General features: G+C 39.1%; 3 protein-coding genes across 3 annotated transcripts; 1 reads left to right on the top strand and 2 right to left on the bottom strand.

Moving 5' to 3' along the window:
• Positions 1–51: 51 nt before the first annotated feature.
• Positions 52–10971, top strand: LOC124404800 (myosin-VIIa-like). The gene is made up of 27 exons (XM_046879196.1): positions 52–603; positions 745–858; positions 1425–1574; positions 1684–1868; positions 1967–2088; positions 2182–2438; positions 2524–2689; positions 2798–2928; positions 2998–3393; positions 3530–3913; positions 4008–4360; positions 4485–4659; positions 4827–4877; positions 5441–5722; positions 5810–6016; positions 6079–6310; positions 6399–6960; positions 7033–7237; positions 7299–7469; positions 7566–7810; positions 7885–8054; positions 8120–8304; positions 8768–9148; positions 9276–9605; positions 9720–10138; positions 10219–10316; positions 10449–10971. The coding sequence occupies exons 1-27, from the start codon at positions 556–558 to the stop codon at positions 10838–10840; spliced, it is 6411 nt and encodes a 2136-aa protein (XP_046735152.1). The 5' UTR covers positions 52–555; the 3' UTR covers positions 10841–10971.
• A 172-nt stretch (positions 10972–11143) lies between these two features.
• LOC124404802 lies at positions 11144–17243 on the bottom strand. Its single transcript, XM_046879198.1, has 16 exons — positions 17216–17243; positions 16946–16984; positions 16562–16860; positions 16292–16432; positions 16056–16223; positions 15813–15955; positions 15350–15727; positions 14948–15282; positions 14209–14825; positions 13233–14122; positions 13025–13154; positions 12683–12913; positions 12259–12615; positions 11888–12176; positions 11498–11783; positions 11144–11384 (listed from the first exon to the last, which is right to left on the bottom strand). The coding sequence occupies exons 1-16, from the start codon at positions 17241–17243 to the stop codon at positions 11198–11200; spliced, it is 4518 nt and encodes a 1505-aa protein (XP_046735154.1). The 3' UTR covers positions 11144–11197.
• A 2213-nt stretch (positions 17244–19456) lies between these two features.
• On the bottom strand, positions 19457–26215 carry LOC124404801. The gene is made up of 16 exons (XM_046879197.1): positions 26146–26215; positions 25636–25674; positions 25256–25554; positions 25016–25156; positions 24781–24951; positions 24492–24634; positions 24026–24403; positions 23493–23845; positions 22802–23418; positions 21828–22720; positions 21615–21744; positions 21310–21540; positions 20501–20866; positions 20139–20424; positions 19768–20059; positions 19457–19693 (listed from the first exon to the last, which is right to left on the bottom strand). The coding sequence occupies exons 1-16, from the start codon at positions 26171–26173 to the stop codon at positions 19507–19509; spliced, it is 4554 nt and encodes a 1517-aa protein (XP_046735153.1). The 5' UTR covers positions 26174–26215; the 3' UTR covers positions 19457–19506.

Below are 26215 nucleotides of genomic sequence, written 5' to 3'. Positions count from 1 at the left end.
TAACCGTGGGCAAAATGATTACTCCGAATAATCATTTATAATTTGTAAGCAGACAGTCGTCACCTGCACGTACACAGCATACACAGACCATAATATATTCCGCGTTTAAGAAAAAGGATAACGATATTTTTTTTCACTTCCACTTTATACTTTTCTAAATCGTACTTATTAATTGCCTATTATACCGTCCAGCACGTCAATTTGATACTTAAGTCTCTACTTCCAAAATTAATTTGGATCGTCGTATCTGATCTTGGTGAGGAATTCACAGCTGTCAGCATTAGTAACTGTGTAACTCCAACGATCAAAGCTAGCCGCTGACTAACCCGACTACACGTAGCTATTATAGATCGTACTGATTAGAGCAAAAACAGAGCCGTTGATAACACGCCACGGTAGTGATAAAGGGTGCACAGGCTGGTATCAATATCGCGGCTATTCATCCAGCAGTAAAATCACCGTTCACATTTCACAGACAATAACAATTGTAGTCTTCGCACAAGTGTCAAAGTGACTATTGGTAAAATAAAAAAAATGGAATAACACGACTTTAAAATGGGTACACCAGAAAATAGTCAGAGTCAAAATTTTCCCTACACTTTGGTGAGTCATCTGCTTTTGACAAATCATCGCAATTTTACATTTAACCCGACGTAACTTGAATTTTTATACAAAGATTCCGACGAATTTGTTCAATCTCTGCAATTTATAATCACTATCTCGGTTATTCACTTTCAACAATAGGGCGACCACGTGTGGTTTTCAACGGAAAAAACAGGTGAATTTGAAATACCATGGGGGGGCAAGATCGTCGCCATCAACAAGCACCAGGTCATGGTGGAGCACGATGCCGGAAAGGTAAGATTACAGATGTAACTGAAGACCTCATTTTTCAAGAATGCGTATAGGAATAACCTTAAATTAATTTTCCTCAGACACGTAACCTAAAGTATATAATATATACTTATACATTAGATCATCATATTCGACGTTATTGCTGATCAGATAAGTCTCGCCTGATTACACATTCTTCAAGGATCAACTATATTTCACCCATATATTGCCATGTTCTTGTTACATTGCTGCTGCTGTTTGTAATAACAATTTCCGCGTACAGTTGAAAACTAATTTTTATCCAGTACGATACGATTATCTAATCGTAGTTCAAATCATCAAATCACACTGAGTGTACAGTGAGGCGTTAATGTGATTTATGGCAAAGCTATATTTTAGGAATGCACATTTAAATTTGAATCTTTCCCATCTCCTGCCAAAAAAAAAAAAAATCCGTACTGATTTCTTAGACGTTCTCCAAAGTGTGCAGACAAAGTAGTGTCGTAATTGAACTGTATCATCAAAAATGTCTGAGCTTCATTTTCGGCATTCTGATGCACGTTCTCTTAACGAATGTTATGGCCCTTTAGGTTCCCATGAAAATAACGACGAGTCAGATCATCAAGCCAATGCATGCGTCCTCCGTGTCTGGGGTCGAGGACATGATTGAATTGGGAGATCTTCAAGAGTATGCTATCCTCAAAAATTTACACGCTCGTTACAATAAGAACCTTATCTACGTAAGTTGAATATCAAATATATGAGTAATTGAGTAAATTTCCGTATGCCCGTTGAATGAATGCATAATTGCATGTACATAAAAAAAAATATATTTTTGTATGTATCCAGACGTATACTGGGAACCTGTTGGTAGCAGTGAACCCCTACCAAGTCTTGAATATTTATACGAATCAAGAAATTGAAATGTTCAGAGGTAAAAAGTTGGGTGAAATGCCACCTCATATTTTTTCCATCGGCGACAACTCTTTCTCGCAGATGAAAGAATCTGGAGATGATCAGTGCATCGTTATCAGGTACTATCTTCAAGTTGTGTACATTCGATGTCCTCAAGCATTGATTGCATGATAACAAATGTACTTGAGAAATATCAAATTCATGTTTATTCCATCAGCGGAGAAAGTGGTGCTGGAAAAACAGAAAGTACCAAATTGATTCTTCAATATTTAGCGGCCATAAGTGGAAGGCACTCTTGGATAGAGCAGCAAATTCTTCAAGCCAATCCAATTCTTGAGGGTAAAATTTTCATGTCCAAATAATTATATATTGTAGTAGCAACAAGCATGATGGTGAAACGGTCAAATCAAAGTGTTTACTAAATTGTTTCAGCATTTGGAAACGCGAAGACCGTTCGCAACGACAATTCCTCTCGTTTCGGGAAATACATCGACATCAATTTTAACAAGAAGGGTGTCATCGAGGGCGCGCGTATCGAACAATACTTGTTAGAAAAATGCCGAATTGTATCACAGGCAAAAGGCGAGCGTAATTACCACATTTTCTACTCGATTTTGGCCGGCCTATCGAAAGAGGAAAAACAGAAATTAGATCTCTTTGACGGAGCAAAATACCAATACTTGGTTGAGGTACGAACACAACACCCAAACACCTACTTCTCTACTAGGAAATTGTTTACTGACGCGTACAAATGATATCAATTCCCTTTTCAAGGGAACGAAAATTACTTGTGAGGGTCGAGTGGATGCCGAAGACTTTTTGGAGGTACGGGCTGCTATGAAAGTCTTGACTTTCGACGATGATGAACTCTGGAACATCATGACAGTACTTGCTGGCATATTGCACATTGGAAACATTACTTACAAGCCCGTTACAGTTGGTCAGTGTTGATATTACGTTTCAATTCAATTCAAATATAATAGTAGGTAATGGCATTGTAAGGTCAAAGATTCAACAATGATTGTTTTTTTTTTTTTTAATTTCTCAGCAAATATGGATGCCACAGAGATTACGGATATGAAAAATTTAAAAAGAGTCGCAAAAATTCTTGGCGTATCTGAACAGGGTGTTATCGATGCTTTTACAAAGAAAACCATATTTGCTCATGGTGAACGAGTGGTAAGAAGATATGCGCTATTTTTAACTCTTTCTTTGAATACTCGCTGATACTATTTTTATCTAATATAGGTAAGCAACTTATCGAAAGATCAAGCCATTGAAATGCGAGATTCGTTCGTAAAGGCGATCTACGGCCGGTTGTTTATCATGATCGTTGACAAAATTAATGACACGATATTCAAACCAAAAGTATACACTAAAAACTCTATCGGTGTTTTGGATATATTTGGATTCGAGAATTTTGACAACAACAGTTTCGAGCAGCTTTGCATAAACTACACGAACGAACATCTCCAACAATTCTTCGTTCAGCACATATTCAAAATGGAACAGCAGGACTACAGCAACGAGGGTATTTCTTGGCAGCATATCGAATTCGTCGATAATCAAGTTGTGTTGGATTTGATTGGCACAAAAGCGGTCAACATTATGGCACTCATAGACGAAGAAAGCAAATTCCCGAAGGTCAGTAATCGTATAATGACTGAACTCTACTGGTCACACTTAAGTAAAACTAACGATAAATTAGCAATGTTCGAAATCTCCTTCGAAGTGATGAACACTATGCTAATCATAATTTCGACTATACGCGATTTAATAGGGAACGGACAAGACAATGCTGGCCAAAGTGCATCAAGTGCACGGAAAGAATGCTTACTACGTCAAACCGAAATCGGACACCATAGAATCATTTGGTATAAAACACTACGCAGGCACAGTTCTTTACCAGGTTGCCGGTTTCCTCGAAAAGAATCGAGACACTTTCTCCACCGATATGATTCAGCTGGTCTCCATATCGCAGAACACGTTCCTCAAGTCTCTCTTCGCTGACGAGTTGTTGGGGACAGAACGAGACGGAAAGAAAAGATGGCCAACCCTCTCCTCCGAGTTTAGAAGCTCGTTAGAGCTGCTGATGAGAACTCTGGGGAGCTGCCATCCATACTTTGTCAGATGCATAAAACCGAATGAAGAGAAAAAGCCTCTGGTAAGTCAGCAAAGGAAAACAGATTATCTTTATGGAGTATACTGTACGCTTCTTGCAGTAGGAAACGAACAATCGGTCCCAAATAATTTTACAGTTGTTTGATCGCGCGCTGTGCTGCCGTCAACTAAGATATTCGGGAATGATGGAAACTGCGAAGATTCGTCGTGCAGGATACCCCATCCGGTACAACTTCGTGGAATTTGTGGATCGATTCCGACACTTGGCCCCCGGAATCCCACCATCGCATAAGGTGGATGTGAGAGAAGCTGCTAAGCAAATTTGTATGAACACCCTTGGCAAATATGACATGGAGTACCAGATCGGACACACAAAGGTTTTCCTCAAGGATCAACAGGATGTCTTTTTGGAACAGGAAAGGAGTCGAATACTGGCTAAATACATTTTAATCATTCAAAGGAACATCAGAAAATGGATATGCAGAAGAAGGTAAGCAGTTCTTGACAACAGTGGGCATCAAAAACACAAAAGAATGTCCAAATGGTTCTCATCTTTTATTGAAATGTATAGCACTGGTATCTCGTAATAACAAAACTTCAATCCGCTCCTGCAGATATTTGAAATTGAAGAACGGGGCGATTTTGATGCAGAGAGTACATCGTGGCAACGTTGTCCGGAAGCGGTACACCATCATACGTAATGGTTATCTGCGCCTGCAGGCTCAAATTCGATCTCGACAGTTAACGTACGCCTTCAAACTCAAGAGGAAATACATCATACGTATACAGGTAATCATTTATACAAAACAAAACATGTGTAGTATTTCAATGGAACCGTTTTGCACTGTTAATAACGAACATCAGCTACCACTGATATCACTTAAACTGTTTCTCGTTCTCACTGAATATCGCAAGTGTTTCGGTCATTGTAAGTCACATTCTTCTGTTTGTTTAAGGCAACGTGCCGTGGTTATCTGGCTCGAAAACTGTGCCACGAAAAGTTACAGGTACGTATTAAAGCCATCTTAACTTTTACCGAGAGCCCAAAGCATTCAGTTTGTTATACCTTCTCCCACCCGCGAGTACATTTGTTTCATACAATGTGCGATTGAGCTGATAAATTAGCGGGACTCAGACGCTAAGATCTGATTTTCTAAGTTTATTCTTTTTCCAATCTATGCTATAACCAGGACCGATGTACATCGCGGAAGGCCGCACGAAGCACAAAGTCGTTTGGCATGGACTGTATCTGTAGTATTTTCAGATGCTTTTCGAACATCTTTAGTAAATGTTCAAAAATATTGTAGTAAATACGCGTACGTATAAACAATGCATGCACTGACGTAGACAAATTCTTTCCCTCTCTAATTACCCCAGAAAAAGACTGATTTTGAGTCAGCAAAGTTATGTATCTGTCAGGTTCAACATCTTTCAATACTTGTTTGAAGGTAGAGCAAACCGGTGTTCATAAAATTAATCCATGTAAGAGTACAAATCATACAGCTCGAGACTACTGGCAGATTCTATTAAAAGAGTACCAACTACCCGTGTTGAAATATTTAAAAAATAGTGGAGAAAGAAACGTGTTCTGGAACTGGAAGGCGTCCGTAAGGAGGAAGAGTCGCAGCTAAAGGCATCAGGAAACAAGCAGTACAAGGAAATAGCGGACGTCAATCATCAGCAACGTCTTGTAGAACTCCAGAAAGAATTAGCCACTTTCGAAAAGATGGATACCGAATCGACAAAAGAGCCTGATCCGGTTGGAGAAAACAACATCGACAACATCTTCGAATTTCTTGAAAAAGAACCAAGACATTCCGTTTCTAAGAACCCTACTGGTGAAATATTCGCTGTATGTATTAAAACAGTAAATCAGAATTGGAGATACGCTAATGGATAGTGTGGATATGGCTTTCATATGTTTTTCGTATTCATACAGGACCTCGTAAAAACGGAAACAGAGAACAACGAGGCTAGTGATGTTATCGAAATTCCCGAAGACGAAGAGGAAGAGCAAGAGGATCTCACTGAGTACCAATTCCGAAAATTTGCAGCCACTTACTTCACAGCCAGTATCCTTCCACAGTACTCTAAGAGGCCCTTAAAGCATTCTCTGTTGGACCTTCCGTTCCCGCACGACCAATTAGTATGTTCAAAATTAACAAAACCTAGACATGAAGCATTCTAATGTTTACAAATGTTCTTCAGGCTGCCCAAGCACTATGGATAACTATTTTGCGGTTCATGGGAGACCTGCCAGAGCCAAGAAACGCTGCGGAGATCGTCGATAACAAACCGGTCATGAATACCGTCTCGGAGACGTTGAGGAAGGGTTGGAGCAAGAGCAAAGAATATCAAGATCTCTACAGAAATGGAGAAAGAAAGCTAATTCACATGACCTTGAAGAAACAGAACAAACTGAACGAAGATATTCGAAAAGGCAAGTATTTAACGTGTGCATTCGTAAAACTTGGTACTAAGAAGATGTGATTATCACGTAATATAAATTCCTCTTCCAACTTCGGCAGGTATCGTCAACGATGAAGATGGTAACCAAGAGTACCAATTGTGGCTGCAACGCAGAAGCACAAACCTTGAGAAGCTGCACTTCATCATAGGCCACGGAATACTGCGTCCTGAACTACGAGACGAAATCTACTGTCAAATTGTTAAGCAACTAATCAACAATCCGACCAAAGCCTCTCATGCCAGAGGTTGGATCTTGCTTTCGCTCTGCATCGGATGTTTCTCACCATCTGACAAATTCATCAACTACTTGCGAGCATTCATCCACATCGGTCCTCCGGGATACGCACCTTACTGTAACAAGCGTTTGATAAGGACATACCGAAACGGGACCAGAACTCAGCCTCCAAGCTGGATTGAACTCCAGACAACGAAACTCAGGAAACCGATTCTGCTGACGGTCACCTTCATGGACGGAAACTCTAAGGTTATTGAAGCTGACTCTGCAAGCACTGCAGAAGAAGTCATAAACACCATAGCAAAGAGTGTTACTCTCAAGGATACCTTCGGATTTTCACTATTCGTCACTCTCTATGACAAAGTGTTGTCCCTTGGGGCTGGAAAGTAAGTATAAGCGTAATCACTTGTACGTGAAACGTGATCGAGTATATTCATATATTCCTGCTTTTACTTCAGAGATCATGTAATGGACGCAATATCGCAATGTGAACAATACGCCAAAGAACAGGGACAACCGGAACGTAACGCACCTTGGAGGCTGTTCTTCAGAAAAGAGATATTTGCACCTTGGCACGATCCAGGTCTAGACAAAGTTGCCACTAACCTCATTTACCATCAAATTGTCCGGGGTGTTAAATACGGAGAGTACAGATGCAGCAGTGTAAGTAACTATTAGTGAATAGTTACAACGATAGACGTAAACTACAGCTTTATCTCTTTAGGAAGGTGACATCGCGATGTTGGTCGCCCAACAGCTTTACATTGACCATCAGAAGAATTTCACTACTGAAAACGTAAAGACAGCTTTACCTGTATATATACCAAATCACCTACTTCAAGGAGAGCACGTCTTACTAAAATGGGAAGAACTGGTCATCGATGCTTTCAATAAGGTGATGTACCAATACGTGATTTCTTTCACTTCAGCACATTGCTATCTTTTTTGAATCAGTTCAAATGAACCTAATCATTCTTTATGTTATTCTCAGAATCTCAACGTCATTGAAGCGGTACCAATAATTCATGCAAAGGAAGACGTCGTCATGTTTGCTAAATTGACTTGGCCTATTCTCTTCTCACGATTCTACGAAGCAAAACGTGTTTCTGGGCCAGAACTACCCCAGGACAACATCATTATCGCAGTCAACTGGACTGGCATATATTTTGTGGATAATCAAGAACAGATGCTTCTAGAATTATCTTATCCCGAAATCTCTGAGATCACATTTCAGAAGTAATGAAATCGTCATAGTCATGGATCATAATGTAATGCAAACGAAGGTAAACAATCTTGGAAATCTGTTACAGAATAAACGGAAGTTCCATCCAAAACTTGGTATTGGCTACCATTCAAAGAGAAGAGTTCATCTTCCAAAGTGCTGATGCTGAAGATCTTGCCAACTTAGTCAACTTCCTGATTGACGGGCTCAAGGAAAAATCACAATATGTCGTTGCCACACAAGATTACACTAGTACAAGTAAGTATTTAAAATGATCTACTATTAAAGATGGACTAAAAATAATTATCTAATCTCTCCGATAGACGAAACGCAATCCTTCTTACCCCTGAAAAAAGGAGATCTGATAAAGTTGACTGGTGGTTGTAACGGTTATACTATTATGACTTCACCTTGGGGCTACGGCGAATGCCGCGGATCACAGGGAGACTTCCCGTCAGAATACGTCTACGTTTTGCCAACGCTTAACAAACCTACGGGATCTATAATTGTGAGTTGATCCGTGCTAATAGGTTTGGCAATTGTTTATTTTGTTTATAGTTTAGCCCGGTCCCATGAGATTTGATGGTGAAATGACGAAATGGCAGCTGATCTAGTTTTCGATTACGAAGTACACCGAAATCTCATTTTTGCGACATTTGTTACCGACCTTTCATGCATGCCGGTACTTTTTTACCGACATTACACGCATACATTACCGGCATGCGCGTAATGTCGGTAACAAATGTTAAGATTCCTTAAGGCACGGATGTACCTATCCGACATCTCATGCGGTTTTTGTTACCGGTTTACATAGCGACTTATTCTGATCCTGTAAATTATGGATAAGTTTGCCAATGTATAATACAGAATAGGATTCGAATGGGTCTCCATAAAAACCGTACCGATTCACATATTCGGCATTTTTACCAGGATGTTTTTTTTTTTACTAAATTCGTATGATCTTTTTCCAGGATATCTTCAAGACAGATTTTACCGGAGATGAATACAGCCACAGGCATCACACGTACGCTTCGCTGCCACGTACAAAGAAACATACCCTGATGAAATTCGCTAGTGAGCATTTCAGAGAAAGCTACAATGTCCCCATCCCGCGTAGTGAGACTGGGGCTATATCTACTGCTCGTCGAAGCGCGCCAGAAGTTCTCTGGAAGCACACGAGAGAACCAATGAAAGCACCGCTGTTGGCCAAACTTGGAGAAAGAACTAACGTCGCGCAGGAGGCCATTGGAATATTTACAAACATCTTGAAGTACATGGGAGATCTTCCCAGTCACAGACAACGCATCGGAACAGAATATACAAACCAGATATTCCGTGCGCCACTAGAACACGTGAGCACTTATTTTCCAGGAATACCTACATAGTTTAATCTGAACTTTCGGTATTATGCTCATTTCCGTGTCAAATAAGCTTTAAATTTTTCTCTGTATTTGACCATATAATCTGTACGATTCTCAGGAACCTCTACGCGACGAAGTCTATTGCCAATTGATGAGGCAGGTGACTGAAAACCGTATACCGCTTAGTGAAGTACGTGGCTGGGAACTAATGTGGCTAGCTACTGGAGTCATGACTTGCAGTGGCCCAGTTCATAGAGAACTTACTCAATTCTTATCCTCTCAAAAGAATCCAATGGCCGCCGAATGTCTTAACAGGATAAACAGAACAATGAAGAGTGGGAATAGAAAGTACCCTCCATACCTTTTGGAAGTGGAAGCAATCCGATTTAAGAGTATGCACATATTCCACAAGGTGTACTTCCCTGATGATAGCGACGAGGCCTTCGAGGTTTGATCATTTTTTCTTCTTTTCGTACGGAAACTACTCTCGTTTTGTAATACTTGAATATAAAATTATAGCCATACACAATATTATGATGCTGATGAAGAAATTTATCTTCAGGTTCACTCCTCTACAAGGGCAATAGACATCTGCAATGATATTGCTGACAGATTGAAATTGAAGAGTAGCGACGGTTTCAGTCTGATCGTCAAGATTACGGACAAGGTCTTTTCTGTTCCGGAAAATTACTTCTTCTTTGATTTTGTTCATGAGTTAACTGAATGGATGAAACAGTCAAGACCCTCGCGATCTACGGCGCCGATGCAAGTTCAGTATCAAATATTCTTCATGAAGAAGCTTTGGACAAGCGCTGTACCAGGTCGAGATAGAAACGCAGATACCATTTTCTATTATCACCAGGAAATGCCGAAGCTATTAAGAGGCTACCACAAGTGCGACAAACTTGATGCTATCAGACTTGCCGCGCTCATCTACAGAAGCAAGTATGGCGATAGTCGAGTAGAGCTTCAGGAAATCCCGTAAGTATTATTTCCGGTGAGAAAATTTCAACACTACTAGATGTGGTTTGATTGATTACTACCTCAATATGATGTTTCAGGCAAAAACTTCGAGAGTACATTCCTTGTGACCTTCTGAAGCTGCTCAGTCCAAGTGATTGGAAGAAGCACATTGTCACAAGCTACAGTCAACAGTCAGGTACGATAATGCGTATATTTATTTGACATAAAATGTGATCAGATGTAGATATGCTGTATGCGAATCTGGTGGTGCTGACTTTATGGACATTGTTGCAGCGGTTGTTATAATCAAATGGATTTGAAATTGCAGGAATGAGTGCAGACGATGCCAAGATACAATTCCTGCAAATCATTTACGAGTGGCCGACTTTTGGATCGGCGTTTTTTGAAGTCAAGCAAACAACAGAACCAAATTTCCCCCAGTTCGTTATTATTGCTATAAACAAATCGGGTGTGAACGTAATACATCCTCAGTCGAAGGATATCTTGGCTGTATATCCTTTCACAGAACTGTCTAATTGGTCGTCGGGAAATACTTACTTCCACATGGCTATCGGCAACTTTATGAAAGGCTCAAAACTGCTCTGTGAAACGGCGTTAGGATATAAAATGGACGATCTAATCTCATCCTACATAAATTATATGCGCAGAAATCAAGAAAAACAGCAAGATAAACTGTTAGACTTTGACACCATATTGTGATACCTTTGCGGATTTCGAACCTAATATGAATTTTCATTGTAAAGAATGCTGGCACTGAATTGTGGGGCTTCTTATCTTTTAGTACGGAAAGGTATTATCGGTACATGAAACTAATAAAGTGGAGCTTGTACATTGAAAACCATCAAATCTATTCCTTTGTCATAAATAATGTCGTAAAATACGACTTAAAACTATTGTTATACAAACCTAATTTGTATTAGTTATAAATAAGATATAATTGAAATCATAAATTATTGAAAACGTTTAAAAAATCCATTTATCTAGTTGAAATACGTGATATTCCGGTTGTGGGACTCAGCTTTCGTGAGAATTTGACACCGACTCTTCGATTTAGCTTTACCCATCGAGGGTGTAAACTTTTGCCATGTGATACTTATGCTTCCCATTCAAATGTCCACAGAGACCCATTACTTTTCCCTGAAGGGGTTCTTCCATTATCAACATTACTGATATTCCTGTCCACTCGACGGTGAATTCAGCATAAGTTGTCTCAATCACCAAACGGTTGTGGTGCCAAGCGGCCCTATAATTTCGGTAACGAATATATTGGTGAGAATACTCGTATAACCAAATCAGCTATGGTGATTTTCATGGAATCTTGTTCACCAGATTTCATTTTACCGCTTGGTAACTTACCGCAGCACATAGTCCTCGTCTTCAGGAACGATTACGCCGTTTTTGTGATCAATCACCAGACCATCGACAATCACTCTAGGGCCAGAGGATGAAGGGATGGCTTCAATCGTGTGGTTGGCAATGCTCATCATCAGACCAAGCTTCTTAGGTTCGATAGACTTTACGAATACAGCAAACAAACGATCTACGTGATCGCCGGTTAGCAGAGTCCATTTGCCAGGAACGACGATTCGGTGAACACCGTTATCAAGATCCAGCAAAATATCAGGATAAATAGTACAGAATTCTATTGAAAAAAAAGAAGAAAAATTTTGGACATCAGTTGTTAATGCACAAATTTGTTGTTGTTGTCAAATCACGTGCGATTCCCTAATCATTTAATTAACTTACTCAAGGATTTCTCTGTTACATCATCAAGAAATGACCAAGAAAACAATGTATTCTCCATCAGAGCGGTCCAACCGTCATCGTCGTCTCCCTCAACACCTGTGTACATCTGTCCGTATGATGGATTAAGTATAGTTAAATTAAGGAATTTGTCGTTCATAGAATATTCCATTGAAACCTCTACATGTCCTGGTAGTGATTTACGGGAGATGTCGTATGTAAGATATTGTAATGAATCAAGCCGCGCGTAGTCAACGAACCAATATATCCGAGACAAAAATTCATCCGAAATCTGAAAGGAAAACATTATAGATAACTTAAGGGTGATGACAATTTACCACTAATTTAAATATAAAAATTCTCTCCCAACTTACATTCGCGTAGGAGATAGAATAAGTGTATTTTCGCAGTGTTGTACGTTGGATCGTTTCACTCAGACAATTTGGTGTTCTTGGAATTATCGAACTCTCAGCGTAAAGATATAAAGGGTTATCAACATCTTTTTGGCACTGTCCATAATCCTTGATATTTTTGTACGCTTCCCTTTGTTCATCTGACAGCTGAGCTTTTCCGGTAATCATAACTACTATCCCATCATCGACACAGGCACCATCCTCGGCTTCTCTAACGAACAACGTCAAGTTTCTATACGACTTTTGCATCCTCAACTGAATCTGATCGAAGGGATCGATTTCTGTTGTCGGATAGCTGTGGTAATTGTCCATACAAATCTGAAATTATTAATTTCTTGTCACGACAATTTAAAAAAAAAAATTCACGCGATCGTACCGCGCATACCTTGAGGTCCTTTTGCCCTGGTATAATTCTCGTTACGTGGAGTTGCAGATGATCATTGGAATGCCCTTCGGGCGAACTGAATTGGGCTTTTACAATCCACGTTCGAATAGATGTTTTCGTTACAGCTTCTATGGTTTCAAACCTTGCGTCGAAACGATACTTTTCAGCAGGAAACAAACTCAACTTTTTCGAGATTGGCTTGTCATGGGAAAAGTGCATGCTCACTGTGAACTAAAAGAAGTACTCCATTAATATGTTTCAGAGAAAAATAATTACTTTACTCTCGATCGTGTCAATATTCTGAGAAGGATTTCAATTTAAGTGATCAAATAATTTACTTACCTCGGAGGTAGGATAAACGGTACTGGGTTCCACTTTCATAATGTATCCACACATCCCCCGTTCAGGATAGTTGAGTGTGTAAGCATAGTATTCGCGGAGTGTGACAAAGACAAATATCCCATCATCGTACCTGCAGCAATATATTGCGGTAGTAACGATATTCGTAATATCAAAAACTAAGATTGTGTGGAAGACAAGTTAAACTTACCCGAAATTTTCTCGGGAATCATCCAACATGTCTGTCAATAGTTTAAACTGATAGCCTGGTGCGACGTCCCTCTCGCAATCATATTCTTGGACGCTAAAACTTAGCCCCGTGTCAATCGAGTCGTAATTGATTAGTGTTGTATTTTTTCTGTAGGTTGGACCCTTAGAAACGAGTTCGGTAGCATGACAAGTTGGACAATGCTGGTGGAGTATGCCTTCTTCGGCACCCATGACAAGTACGTAATTTCTTACGTCTAATCGCACACCAGTAACGGAATACTGGGTTAAGGGCAGTCTGGGAAAAATCAGTTTCAGACTTCCAGTTTCCAAGATCAACCCAATGCTCATCGCGAATGGTACACTGATCTCAAAGGCCGTTACTCGTCGAACAGCATGCCAAGTGTCAACAATTGGATTATAGACTTCCATCGAGTAATAGCCATCGCGCCAGTCCCGTAGCACAGCTTCTACTTTCACGGCAATTAGAGAAGAATCATCGAATGGTTCGACTTTTCCTTGTAATGCCATTACGTGTGGAATTTTGTTATAAAAAAGAGTTGGCAGACCAAGATCATTCGGTAAATGCATGGCATAAAGCTCATCAAAGGTGATATCTTGCAAACCAAGTTTCATGTCTTGTGCCATACTGAGCAAACGCATTAACTCTGGTTTTCCTGAAAACGTATCTTCATCGTAGTATCGGACTAATACTGTGCGTCCCTGAACCATCACCATTACTTCGATATGGATCGGTTTATTGTGAGGCATGTCCTTGCTGGCTCTTCTTAAGAGGGCTTCTATTTTTTCCGCATGGAAATGCGGTTCTTTTGAATCATCAACCAGAATGTCATCTACAACATCAAATTCAAAACCCTCTGCACGAATCCAAATCTGTAAGTATAAGAATATTGTGTTACACGTAATTAACTCACAAGCATCCATAGTTTTGCGAAGCTGATTATTTGGTGGACTCTTACCGAAATGGCATTGATAGGCTTGCGTTTTTTTATTATATCATACTCAATGAAGGCGGCAGTAGGCGCGCCGTTCTCTTCACCGTAAGCAATGAAAAACTTGGCAGCCTCTCCAAATCCAAACTTCTTATTCTCATAATCGATTTCGTGGAAACCGGTTAGTGTGTCAGAATTTTCTCGTACAGTGATGACGCGCAAGATCTGTGCTGCCTTTTCCTTTACAAGTATCAGACAAGGATTGGTTGAATATGCTAAACTCTTTATGGTTGTGTAATAATGATTATATAAATGTTCATTCTTCTCTTCGGTCATGAACCAATACAGCTGTATCAAACGGTCTATTTGTGGCGATTGCTCAAGCAGAATGTTAAATGCCCAAATCCTGATGCTCAACATCAACTCTGTATCGACCATAATGGGCCAAAAGAGGTCATCGATGTATTCTGTCGCAAGAGAAGCCCTCCAAAAGGCCATAATTGCATGAAAACGTAGGTATTCGGGTTTTTTGGAGAGCTTCAAGTCACCGCGTACAATTGGCTCTAAAAGTTTGTGTACGTCGCCAATCTGAATATTCCTCATACCATAAATGTAGACCAACTTCATGTCGAACGACGTTTCGCCTGTTAAGAATTATTTATTCAATGTCATAATTTAATCAGGATCAACCTATCTCTGTGCTTCAGTGAACCAGAGGAACGTTAACATGAAGCAACACTCATTGTCAGCCTTACACGATACTCACTTATAACATGTTCGAAATAGTGATTCACATATTTGCTGACCAGTGCCGGATTTAGAATATGATGGTATTTTTGATGCTTGTGTGTTTTGTAAATCATGGTTGCGAAACTTAGTATTCCAGCTTTACGGACTTCAAGTGGTACCTCAGCTCCCAAACGCATTAGGTCTTCCATTTCGACCAACAATTCCTCCGTAGGGAAACGAATGTAGTTTGCTACTTTGCTCAGCATAGAAACAGCAATCATTTCTTCTATCTTGCCATTACGGATGTTGTTTCGAGTGAATAAAGTAGTAGCGTTGGTCCCAGCGTAGGGAACCATATGTAGAAAGAGCTTTCTAGATTTAAATTAATTATTGTAACGGTCATTCTTCGATTAAATACCAGCTGTATTGAACCACTTACGTAACAGTTGTGTTCCGTGGGAAATCTCCACCGGTGATATTGTTTAAAACTTGCTCAAGTGACGGGACATCCATGAAAGTTATAACATCTAAAATGTGGTTCATTGTTTGGCCGTGCTCCGCTTCGGGTGACACTATCTCAACATTATTTTTCAACATGTAATCAGCAGCTTCTTCAAGCAACTTTATCAACTTTGTCACCATAATATCAAGATTGACAACATGACGTCCGTAAGTATAATCTATTCCAGCACCAACGGCGTAAGTACTTCGTGACTTTTCGAATGCTATGTCACTCACAGTCACTGCTGTTTGTACATCGAATTTAGACGAGGAAACACTGTCCAGTGACTCTATTGATTCAAGTTCGATAGTTTGGCTGTGAAGAATAAAAGTATAATGAAAAAATGGCTTCACGTATTATGACATGAAGTGACCATATTCAAGAAAACGAAACCACTTACTTAGCAAGAATATAATGAGCTTCAGATTTAGCTTTCCATGGGAAATAGTTCAAGACTCCATGGGCTTGCACAGTATGAATGAGAATGTGATCACCATTATTTTCAATTTGGAAAACTCTCCGACTAACAGCGTTCACATCTTCCTACAAAGAACAAAAATAATCAAAATTAGACTTGCGATTCTGTAGCTTTACAAATCAATCTAGAATTTGTTCTCCGAGTACCGAGCTTGTCTTTCATTACCTCTACCGGAATAAGACAACTTTGAAATTCCTGAGAATCGAAGGTGTCTTGATCAAATTTGGTACAACTCATCGGGTCCATGTTTTTTGTTACAGTGAAATGCTTGTCTCCGAGCTTTCCCACTCCATTAAGATTGTAGGTAACGGAACACTCACCATACACAGTATTCTGGTAAAGACAATCCAAAGTGAGTATTAAATCGCAAAGAAGAGTTTCACGTAATAATTATGACCTACTTCTTTAGTAACAAAAACGTGCGGTTTGATGGGCGTCTCAAGCTTCATGACCGATAGATCCAACTGGAGTGTGGAAGCGATTGATTTTTTGATATTCACGGACCATCCGGTCTCATGCTCGTTCACCAAGAGGTTTTTCACCTACGATTACAAAGATTCAAGACTTTAGAAACTAATGACTCATATGCAAAATTTCAAGTCTTGATTTCATCGAAGGAAGAAACTTGAAAGTGCAAATTTGGGAGATCCAAGCTCTTGATTTATACGTACCTTACCATTATCGTCGAAGACAACGAGAAAGGGATCGTTCAGAACTTCAGCAACTTCGGGAAGAGGGAGTAAATTATTTTCAATTTTTTCAGAATGACTTATGGCACCATTTCGAATGCCATGAGTAACATTGAGATCCATATAAAAGGCATTCTTCAAGCTCTTATCGCCAACCTCCGGTATCACACGTAAAAGACCAGCGATTGCAAATTGTGAAGCAAAGGGCGTCGATTCAAAAGATCCCACTTTAACGTCCGCATAGTACTTGAAAGTCGTAACCTTGTCCTTTGGAAAAAGTGCTATTCAAAACGAAATATTGAAACAAATTAATTTAGTCACTGCAAGCAATGCGACGAGATACTTCTCGCAGATTTGATCGCTTACCTGGTATCGCGCTTGCGAAGCCAAGGCAGGCGAATAATCCTTAAACATAAAATACGTTATTCATGATAAAGTTTTGAGCAACCATTCCCCAACAGTGAAAAATATGCTTACCAGCTTACACCGCATTTAAATTCACATGTAATGAAGTTTTTCAAGAGTAATTCTATAATCCTGAGTAAGACCATTCTTGATAGAACTTATTCTCAAATTATTCTAACGAAGATTTCACGCAGGCTAAGAATTAAGAAGTATAATCTTTTTCTCACTTACCAATGACCAGTTGCAGCAAGTAGCCCATGATGAGCGACTGACATTTCTTACCCTCCAATTCGACTCTATATATAGTAACCAGTAAAGTTCGCCCCGAATCCACTCGTAATTAGCGAAATATATTTCTCGATAACCTTAATGACATCTCTACAAGTCATCAGCATTTGATACACCTTTATCTCCCGTCGATGGATGGAAGTGTGCAATGACACAGACCAAAATATGAAAAATCTTTGAGCGTTGTTTTCATTCTCATCGCTATTATTCGTTATTCCACGTGTCCTGAATTCAGAAGTGTCCGCATTTTCCTTCCATCACATTTGGTTTTTATACGAAATTAATTTAGTAGAATAAATTTAATTAAAAATATATTTATTACTGTGTGTTAGCAGTCCCAGCATGTGTAATTCTTAGCCTCCATAGACTATGTCGTATTTATTTATTCAAATAGTGACGCAACAGAATTTTTAGTTGATTAATCAGTGTTGCGACCGCTTGCTGATTACTCTTCAATTGATGTCAACTAGATTTTCAGCAAATTATTTGTAGGAGTTTATATCAGACAATTGTTGAATTTTGGCTGTCAAAAATTATACGTCCATTAAACATAGCTTCATTGAAACTTATCGAATCAGACTATAAATGATTTCTATTATTTTTATCAAAAACATGCAATACATCAGAATTTTCGACAAGTTTTAAAGAGGCCCGTCACTGCTGGTCGTCAACTGTTGACCGTTGGAGCATAAAAAGGGGGACATATACTACACACGAATGGTTTATCTTTCGCCAAGTGGTAATGGTAATCAAATCTTACAACCATGATAATGCTGTTTTTACACAATTATTTTCACTCGCATATAAATCATACCGTATCATACATGGACAAATTACGGATCCACGCACCCATGACGAATGTTGATTATTTTCTTTTGGTCGTTGATAAACACAACTATATAGATTGAAAATTAATGAAACTTGCGAAATAGCTGTTGATAGGAAAAGATCATCTCATTTGACCAATCCCCAAATAATGCAACTCAACCTCGCAATTATCATTTAATTTAATTGCATTAGTACCATGTGTAATCATTGCAATTAATTTGGGGTTTCATTGGTAAAATTGAGCATGATTCTATTCGAATTTTCTCCAGCGTATTAAAATACAGATATCTCTTGACAATTATTTACGTATTTTCTGTATTCGAACAATTAAATGAACCTAATTCAAGTAAAGTTTGATCGTAGTTATGCTCCAGGTTTTCTCAAAGAGATTACAACGTTGTAATCCTTGTCTCAGGTAGATATATCTCAAATCTAGAGAGAATAAAAACGAATGTACTTGTTCCCCCTTCCTTTATGTTCGGTGCAACTCATACATTTGATATAAATTTGTTAAAATTGCTGAAATGATATCGAGATAGGCAAAAGTATTTTCAAATATTTTTCAAATTAGGTGGATTGTAATCTCTTCGAACAAGGCTATTACGTAATTACGATCGGACTTCACTTCAGGTAAGTTTGTTTTCAAAATTTTACGTATCATGCAGACGTGGTATATTGCGTAAGGAGGTGATGCAAGTTAATCTAAAATACGCGACATATTTTAAGCTGGTAATTTTCACCAAAAAAGTACGTTAGCACGTTTTTTCTTTTCTGTTATTATCGTTCTTTGAAGTATCGCAACAGAAAACGTATCTACTCAAAAAACGAAATAAAGCTTCAGACTGCGTATACGTGTAATTTACCAGGAAATCACACGTAGAAATAACACCTCAGAAAAATTTATAGTTTTTTTATTATTGAATGGAAGTATGTTATATACTACGTTTACAATTAGGTGTGCAAATGAAAAATTCCATTAGTATCGTCAGATCAAATGTCGAAAAATAATTGACACGTATTTTTTCTTTTTTTTGATTTAACGTTCCGTAACAAAGATATAGCAGTTTGAAATTGACACGTGACGTCACAATGTTACTAGATATAGATATACTACAATGTAATAAGTGTATAACATTATGACGTCACGCGGAATTCTACTTGCTATATCTTTGTTAATAAGCATTGAATTGAAAAAAGAAAAATTACGTGTCAATCATTTTTCGACATTCTATCTGACGATAAGAATGGAATTTTTCGAAATTTTTTATTTGTACACCTAATTGTTGATATAATTCATCATGTTTGACATTTTATTTGACAATAGGTAGAAAGGTGATTAACGTAGATACACATGCAGAAATTATCTACTTTACTACGATATGTCTCTGAAGCAAATTGTGAAAGATTCACTTTCCAACCGTGTATATTTTCGTCTTACGGTCCACGTGTGTACCATCTAGATGACCACAAAGCCCCGCCACTCTTCCTTGCAATAAAGTGCTCATAGCCAAAGCAACAGATCTTTCAGTCCATTCGAGGTCGAATGCGGTATGTTTAGATTGAATGATCAAACGATCCTGACTCCAAACCACCCTAAAATTGTCAGAATAAGATAACGGAGCGTCACTCAAAAGTTGAAGTCAACTTCTTTAGATGTTTATATTCACCGTAAAATATAATGAGCTTCGCCTTTCGGAACAGAAATGCCATTTTCACAATCGATCACCTCGCCGTCGACGGTAACTGTAGGAATGGTGTTACTAGGAATAACTTCTATTGTATGATTGGCGACGCTCATCAAAAGACCCATTTTTTTTACAGGATCAATTCTCTTGACAAACACCGAAAACATGTGTCTTGCGGTATCGCTAGTGAGCAATGTCCATTCACTAGGAAGAATGAAAGGCATGATCCCACCATCCGTGTTTATCAAAACCTCAGGATAAATGGTACAGAATTCTACGAAAACAGTAAGGATTTCAATGTTACAACGAATCACTACCCACGATTCAGAGTGTTAACCAACAACTCAACTTACTGATATGATTGTGGTGCAGTCTGAGCAGGAAATCATGGGAGAAACGAGTGTTATCCAGAACCGCGCTTCTCTTGCTTGTGTCAACAATGGGAACAGCGGTGAACCTCTTTTCGTGTATCGGAGTGCGTACAGCCAAATTCATAATTTCTTCACCCAGAGGAACTTCCGTGGTTATCTTTATTATTCCAGTCTCTGTGTGGGCTGGGTGATACGTTACGTACGGTAATAGATTCACGTTGATGATATCGTCCATCCAGTAAACCATGCTCTTAAGACTTTCCGGTATCTGTTAAACAAACAATTAATTTGGACGTCATTTATGGATACACCCAAAATCATATTAAGTTCAACTCCCAGCTTACATTTTTGTATTGCACAGTGTACGTGACTTTGCGGATATAAGAGTTTAGAATTGATTCATCTAGACAAGCGCGTGTCCTTGGTATCATGAAACTTTCGGCATACAGGTAAACAGGATTTTCGATATCCTTCTGGCATTTTCCGTTAACTCTTGCATCCTTCAGCGTTTGGATTTCTTCGCTCGGTATCTCACCCTTCATAGTTATAATTATCGATGCGTCATCACGGACACACATTGTCGACGCAGAATCCTCAGTTTCTCCCATATTCAAGGTTAGTTTACCAATCGTTTCTTGTTTTATCGTCAGATTTCGATCCAAGAAGTCAACATTTGATCCTGAATAAATTTTGTGCCCATCGATGCAAATCTGTAACATTTTATATTGTAGTTATCTGTATAGGTTGGTAAATTGAGTGAATGGAAATAAATCTGGATGGATTTAGTTTAAAAAAGTATCGGAAACCCTTCAAATTGAATGTCCGACAATCCATGATTACGATGCAATATGGATAGTTAGTGTAAACTGTTTCAAGGTGTAAATAATATCTTGCGGTAACGATCAATAGAACTTTAATAACCTTGATAATATATAAATATAACATAATACAAAAATATGAATAATTGGTTTACGAATTTACCGGAATATCAAGCGAACTACTCTACTGTAGAATATTTGGCAAAATCCAAAAAGTACGAGGTAACGTCACTCGTTGTCACTTTAAACCAGAAACGTGTATCGGCACTGGCGAGTATCGATTTATAAAGAATGGGCAAAAAATTCTCACCGAACTTGAATATTATCGCGTATACCTTAAGATCCTTTTGTCCTGGTGTAGTCCTTGTCATCTGAATTTGTAACTGATTATTGATGTGCCCTTGCGTAGTAGCAGCGTTAGCGTTTATGGACCAAGAACGTAACGGAACGTTCGTCGACACAGTCTTAGCTTCTAGGGTTCCACGGAAATTCATCTTCACCCCAGGGAATAAGTTCAACGTTTTCTGTGCAGCTTGTTCAATGTTTACGCGCATATTTATATCAACCTGAAAGTAAATACTCGATAATTGCGTTCAAGATGATGAAATTTTGGATTTGTTTTCACAAGACAGTGACTTACCACAGAAGTTGGGTAGACGATACTCGGTTCCAGTTTAGCAAGATATCCGCAAGTTCCAAGCTCGGGATTGATAAGTCCATAAAGATAGAATTCTCGAAGAGCCATAACTCCCAGAAGCAGTGAATTATCCCTAAAAAGACATACATACAATACTTGTTGAAGCTTGGATTCGGAAATGCCATGGCAAATGTGAAGTTCGAATAAGTAACTAACATTGTGTTTCTGTTTTCGTTGCGGAAGATTTCCGAGACCGCATCAGATCGCGATCCTGGATGCATAATTCGTTCGCAGTCATACTGGTGCATGCTGAAATGTAGTCCTGTATCTTTAGAGTCAACGTTCACCAGGCTTATGTTTTTCTTATACTTTAGGCCCCTGGTGATCAGCTCTGCAGGGTGACACATTGGACAATGCTTCTCGAGCACGCCTTCTTCAGCTCCAATTACCATCACGTAGTTTTTGACATGCGACCGTATTCCGGAAACGGAATATTCTGTAAGAGGCAGTCTAGGCAAACTAATTTTAAAATTGTTGGCTTCTTTGTTATAAACGATATTCAATGCAATGGGTAGACTGACATCAAATGCCGATACTCGTCGAATTGCATGCCATGTATCTATTATCGGATTGTAGACTTCCATTGAGTAATATCCGTGCCGCCAATCTCTTATGGAAGATTCAACGCTCAAGTATGATTGTTTTATACTTTTACCGAGTTTGACCTTTCCATTCATCATCTTTACGCTGGGGATTTGAGTGTAAAAGATAGTTGGCAATCCAAGGTCGTTCGGTACTTGCTGAATGTATAGATCGTCAAATTCGTTGTGTATATGGGTAAATGATAACTCATTAGAGTTAGAGTCCAGTCTTCTTATGATATTCTGTATGTTCGGTAACGTTTTAGCATCAAAGTAATGGGCGAATACGGTACGGTCCTGAATCATTATAACTAGTTCGATGTGTATTGGCTTCTTCTGTGGCATGTCTTTATTTGCCATGTTCAATATATTTTGTATCTCTTCTACACGATTAAACGGCTTTTCCATAGCAGTGCCCCAGATCATGTTCGCAATCACATCATCAACACCTTCAACGCGGAGCCACAACTGGATCGTAACAAAAATTATTCATTACTATGTTGGCCACAAATGAAGAATCTTCAAAACTCAAAGATCGACAATACGTACCGTTCGAAGGCTCACAGGCCTGCGATGGTTAAGTGTTGAATATTCGATTGCAGCAGAAGATGGATTTCCAGTATGTTCGTCAGCAACCATCATCAGGTTCACAGATTCCCCGAAGCCGAACCTCTTGTTTTCAAAGTCAACGACCCAAGAACCGGTGAGAATGCCAGACACTGGTCTTACTCTGATAAATCGTAAAAGTTTGCGAGCCATTTCCTTCATGGGTGTCAAGCAAGGGTTCATTGTATTTGCCAAACTCTTCATAGTCGTGTAATGAAAGTTGTACAAATGCTCGTTCTTTTCATAGACCATTAACCAGTAAAGACTCATCAGGCTTTCCATACGGGGTGGTTGTTTAATCAAAATGGCGTACGCACAAATCCTCAACTCCACAGGTAATTTCGTATTCGCCAAAATTGGCCAATAGAGATTATGAATATACTCAACGTCATTTGATGACTCCAAATTGACTATCATCGCATGCAACCGAAGATGGTGAGGCCTGTCGGAAACCATCAAATCACCGCGAATGATAGGTTCTAAAACCTCCCGTACGCCTGCGATTCTAATATTTCTCAATGCGTGCAAATAGACCATTTTCATTTCGTAGGTAGGCTCACCTGTAATATTTTTCATTCAATCAATTATTATGGGGTCTCTTTGTACTGGAATTCGTTTGATTTTCCATACTCACTTATCACGTGATCGTAATAGTGCTTGACATAACGCTTAACAAGATCCGGATCCATGCTGCGATGGTAGTTCTCTGCGTGCTTGTAAGTCTTGTAAATCATAGTAGCGAAACAGAGAATACCAGCTTTGGGGATCCCCAGTGACATGTTCGAGGATTCTCCAGGCTCCTCCAGGGTCATCAGACTCTCCATTTCTACCAACAAAGTTTCCGTAGGCACACGAATATTGTACGGTAGTTTACTCAACATGACAAGAGCAATTTCAGGCGTGACCTTGTGTTTTCGTATCACATTTCGAGTAAATAAGCATGTCGCATCAGTTCCTGCGTGAGCGATCATATTCAGGAAGATTGTCCTGTTGAAAAAATTTAAATTCAACTTTATCTTATGACTACTATTTCGTCCAAAGAATACCTTAGATTCCATTTATTGCTATAGCAGTCAGTACTCTACTCTGGTAATATCCTATTAAAATTAGTGGTGAACTCAACTTGTAGAAATAAAGCCTTAATGCTGATTCATTGAGGGTACGTACCTAACTTTTTGTTCTTTTATAGAGGAATCCGCTGCAATATTATTGAAAACATGTTCGAGAGACGCAAGATCCATGTAAGTTATTGTGTTTAGAATGCGGTTTATTGTCTGCCCGTGTTTTATTTCCGGCGATGTCATATCCAGATTATTTTCTGTCATGTAGTCAGCAGCTTCCCCCAGCATCTTCATTAGTTGTATAGCCATATCATCAACATTAACGACGTGACGTCCGTGGGTAAGATCCAAACCGGCACGAGAAGCATAGCCATGGTGTGATTTTTCGAACGCAATATCATTCAGCAATACCATTTCTGTCATGTTCAATTTGGGTACCAAATTAGTTTCGAGTGGTACCAAGGACATCAATTCCATCGATTGGCTGTAAGTGATAATAAAAAATCATCTTCGTATATATAAATATCGTCGGAAAATAAAATCACGCCTGATTTCGTGACACCCTTAATTACTTTGCAAGAATATAGTGAGCTTCGGTTTGAGCTTTCCATGGGAAATAATTAAGGACTCCGTGGGCCACCAGCGTCTTAATCAGAAGATCTTTTCCGGTATGTTTTATGTGAAAGACCCTTCGACTAGCAGCAGACATTGGATCCTGAGAAATTAAAAATTATTTTGGGTACGTTTCACCAAATATTCACGGTATAAAATCCCAATTTTAATTTTTCGTTATCTGAAGTGTTTTTCCCGATCGGACTTGAGCGGTCTTCGTACTCTCTGTACTACTGATTTCGGTCTTACCTCTTCATCGATCAAACAGCTGTCTGTAGACTCCTTGGAATTGAAGGTATGTTGATCGAACTTCTGACAATCCGATGGATTCATCATTTTTGTCACAGTAAAGTGTCCCTCTTCAAGATCCAGTGTACGGTGAACATCGTAAGCAACGGCACACTCGCCGTATATGGAATTCTGGTAGTAACAACCAAAGAGAACATTATATTGAGAACGAATGTTCCCCTCAACTGTTACCTACCTCTCTGGTAAGAAAACCATGCGGCTTCACGGGCATTTCAAGATTCATCGAGGAAAGGTCCAACTGTAGCATGGAAGCCATCGATTTCTTCATATTTCGAGACCATCCAGCTTCATCCTTATGCACCATCAGGCCTTTCACCTTTAATTGAAACATATGTATTTTTAAATAATTTCAAGGACCGCATAGGCAGATGATGAAAATAAGTTTGAAAACTATTGCTTTGGATTCTCGGCCCACCTTGCCATTATCATCAAAAATGACGATGAAGGGATCCTTGATCACATTGGCGGCATCGGGAACAGGAAGCATATGGTCCGAAATTTTTTCGAAATGTTGTATCTCGCCATTTCGAATACCGTGTGTAACATTGAGAGTGATGTGAATGGCATTTTTCAGACTCGGATCACTGAGATAAGGTGTCACATGCATGACACCGGTAATTACAAATTGAGAAGCATACGGGACGGGTTCGATATTTCCTGCTTTTACATCCGCATAGTACTTGTACGTTGTGATTTGGTCTCGAGGAAAAAGGCCTGTGAATAGAAAATAATATCGGTATGTCTGTTACACCGTTGCGTTCGCGAGACTCACAGGTATCTGCATCATGTACTCACCTGGTAGCGCCCTCGCCAATGCGAAGCAGGCAAGCAGACCTACAGAAACCCAAAGTATGTTTAATTTCACTGAGTTCAGTAGTCGGAAATAGTGTAAGTACCATCATGAGTGTATGTCAATATTAAGGGTGGATTCCAGTGAAATTTCGATAATATCGAGTCTTTCGTTTTTGAAATGACTAAAAAAGATGTGATACAAAATTCTTTCCAAGAAAATTTATATTATGGTAGTATGTGTCCTGAAAAAAAATGTCAACCATCTGCGATAAAAGTATATGCGCAAGAAACTTGTGGCAGAAAATTTTTGATCACATCTTTTTCAGTCATTTCAAACATGAAAAACTTGATATTATCGAAATTTTACCGAAGCCCCCCCTTAATAAGGCAACATTCAATCGACATCGTGACAAAAGGACTTCGTGAGTTCTTTTTTCGCTTGTTAAAGAAACGAGTGACAACTATAAACCAACAGATGAAGAAAACGGGTCTGTGTGTGCTTTTTTTACTTACCTGCAACGAGCAGCAACGGTTGTCCCATGGTGAAAGACTAATTCGCAATAGGAGTGCGTTTCCTTTTTAT

The sequence above is a fragment of the Diprion similis genome, chromosome 3, assembly GCF_021155765.1.
Source record: "Diprion similis isolate iyDipSimi1 chromosome 3, iyDipSimi1.1, whole genome shotgun sequence".
Lineage (NCBI taxonomy): Eukaryota > Metazoa > Arthropoda > Insecta > Hymenoptera > Diprionidae > Diprion > Diprion similis.
The sequence above is the reverse complement of the archived record's forward strand: the minus strand, read 5'-3'. Positions and strand labels throughout refer to the sequence as shown.

Excerpts from the sequence above, each read along its gene's own strand:
- LOC124404800 (XM_046879196.1), top strand. The coding sequence starts at position 556 with ATGGGTACACCAGAAAATAGTCAGAGTCAAAATTTTCCCTACACTTTG. Across the intron at positions 6,017-6,078 it reads CGTTCCCGCACGACCAATTA|GCTGCCCAAGCACTATGGAT; the intron begins GTATGTTCAAAA and ends AATGTTCTTCAG. Across the intron at positions 9,606-9,719 it reads ATAGCGACGAGGCCTTCGAG|GTTCACTCCTCTACAAGGGC; the intron begins GTTTGATCATTT and ends ATTTATCTTCAG.
- LOC124404802 (XM_046879198.1), bottom strand. The coding sequence starts at position 17,243 with ATGGGCTACTTGCTGCAACTGGTCATTG. Across the intron at positions 11,784-11,887 it reads TGTAACAGAGAAATCCTTGA|AATTCTGTACTATTTATCCT; the intron begins GTAAGTTAATTA and ends TTTTTTCAATAG. Across the intron at positions 11,385-11,497 it reads GACGAGGACTATGTGCTGCG|GGCCGCTTGGCACCACAACC; the intron begins GTAAGTTACCAA and ends CCGAAATTATAG.
- LOC124404801 (XM_046879197.1), bottom strand. The coding sequence starts at position 26,173 with ATGGGACAACCGTTGCTGCTCGTTGCAG. Across the intron at positions 24,952-25,015 it reads ATGGTTTTCTTACCAGAGAG|AATTCCATATACGGCGAGTG; the intron begins GTAGGTAACAGT and ends TGTTACTACCAG. Across the intron at positions 24,404-24,491 it reads GCTCACTATATTCTTGCAAA|CCAATCGATGGAATTGATGT; the intron begins GTAATTAAGGGT and ends TATCACTTACAG.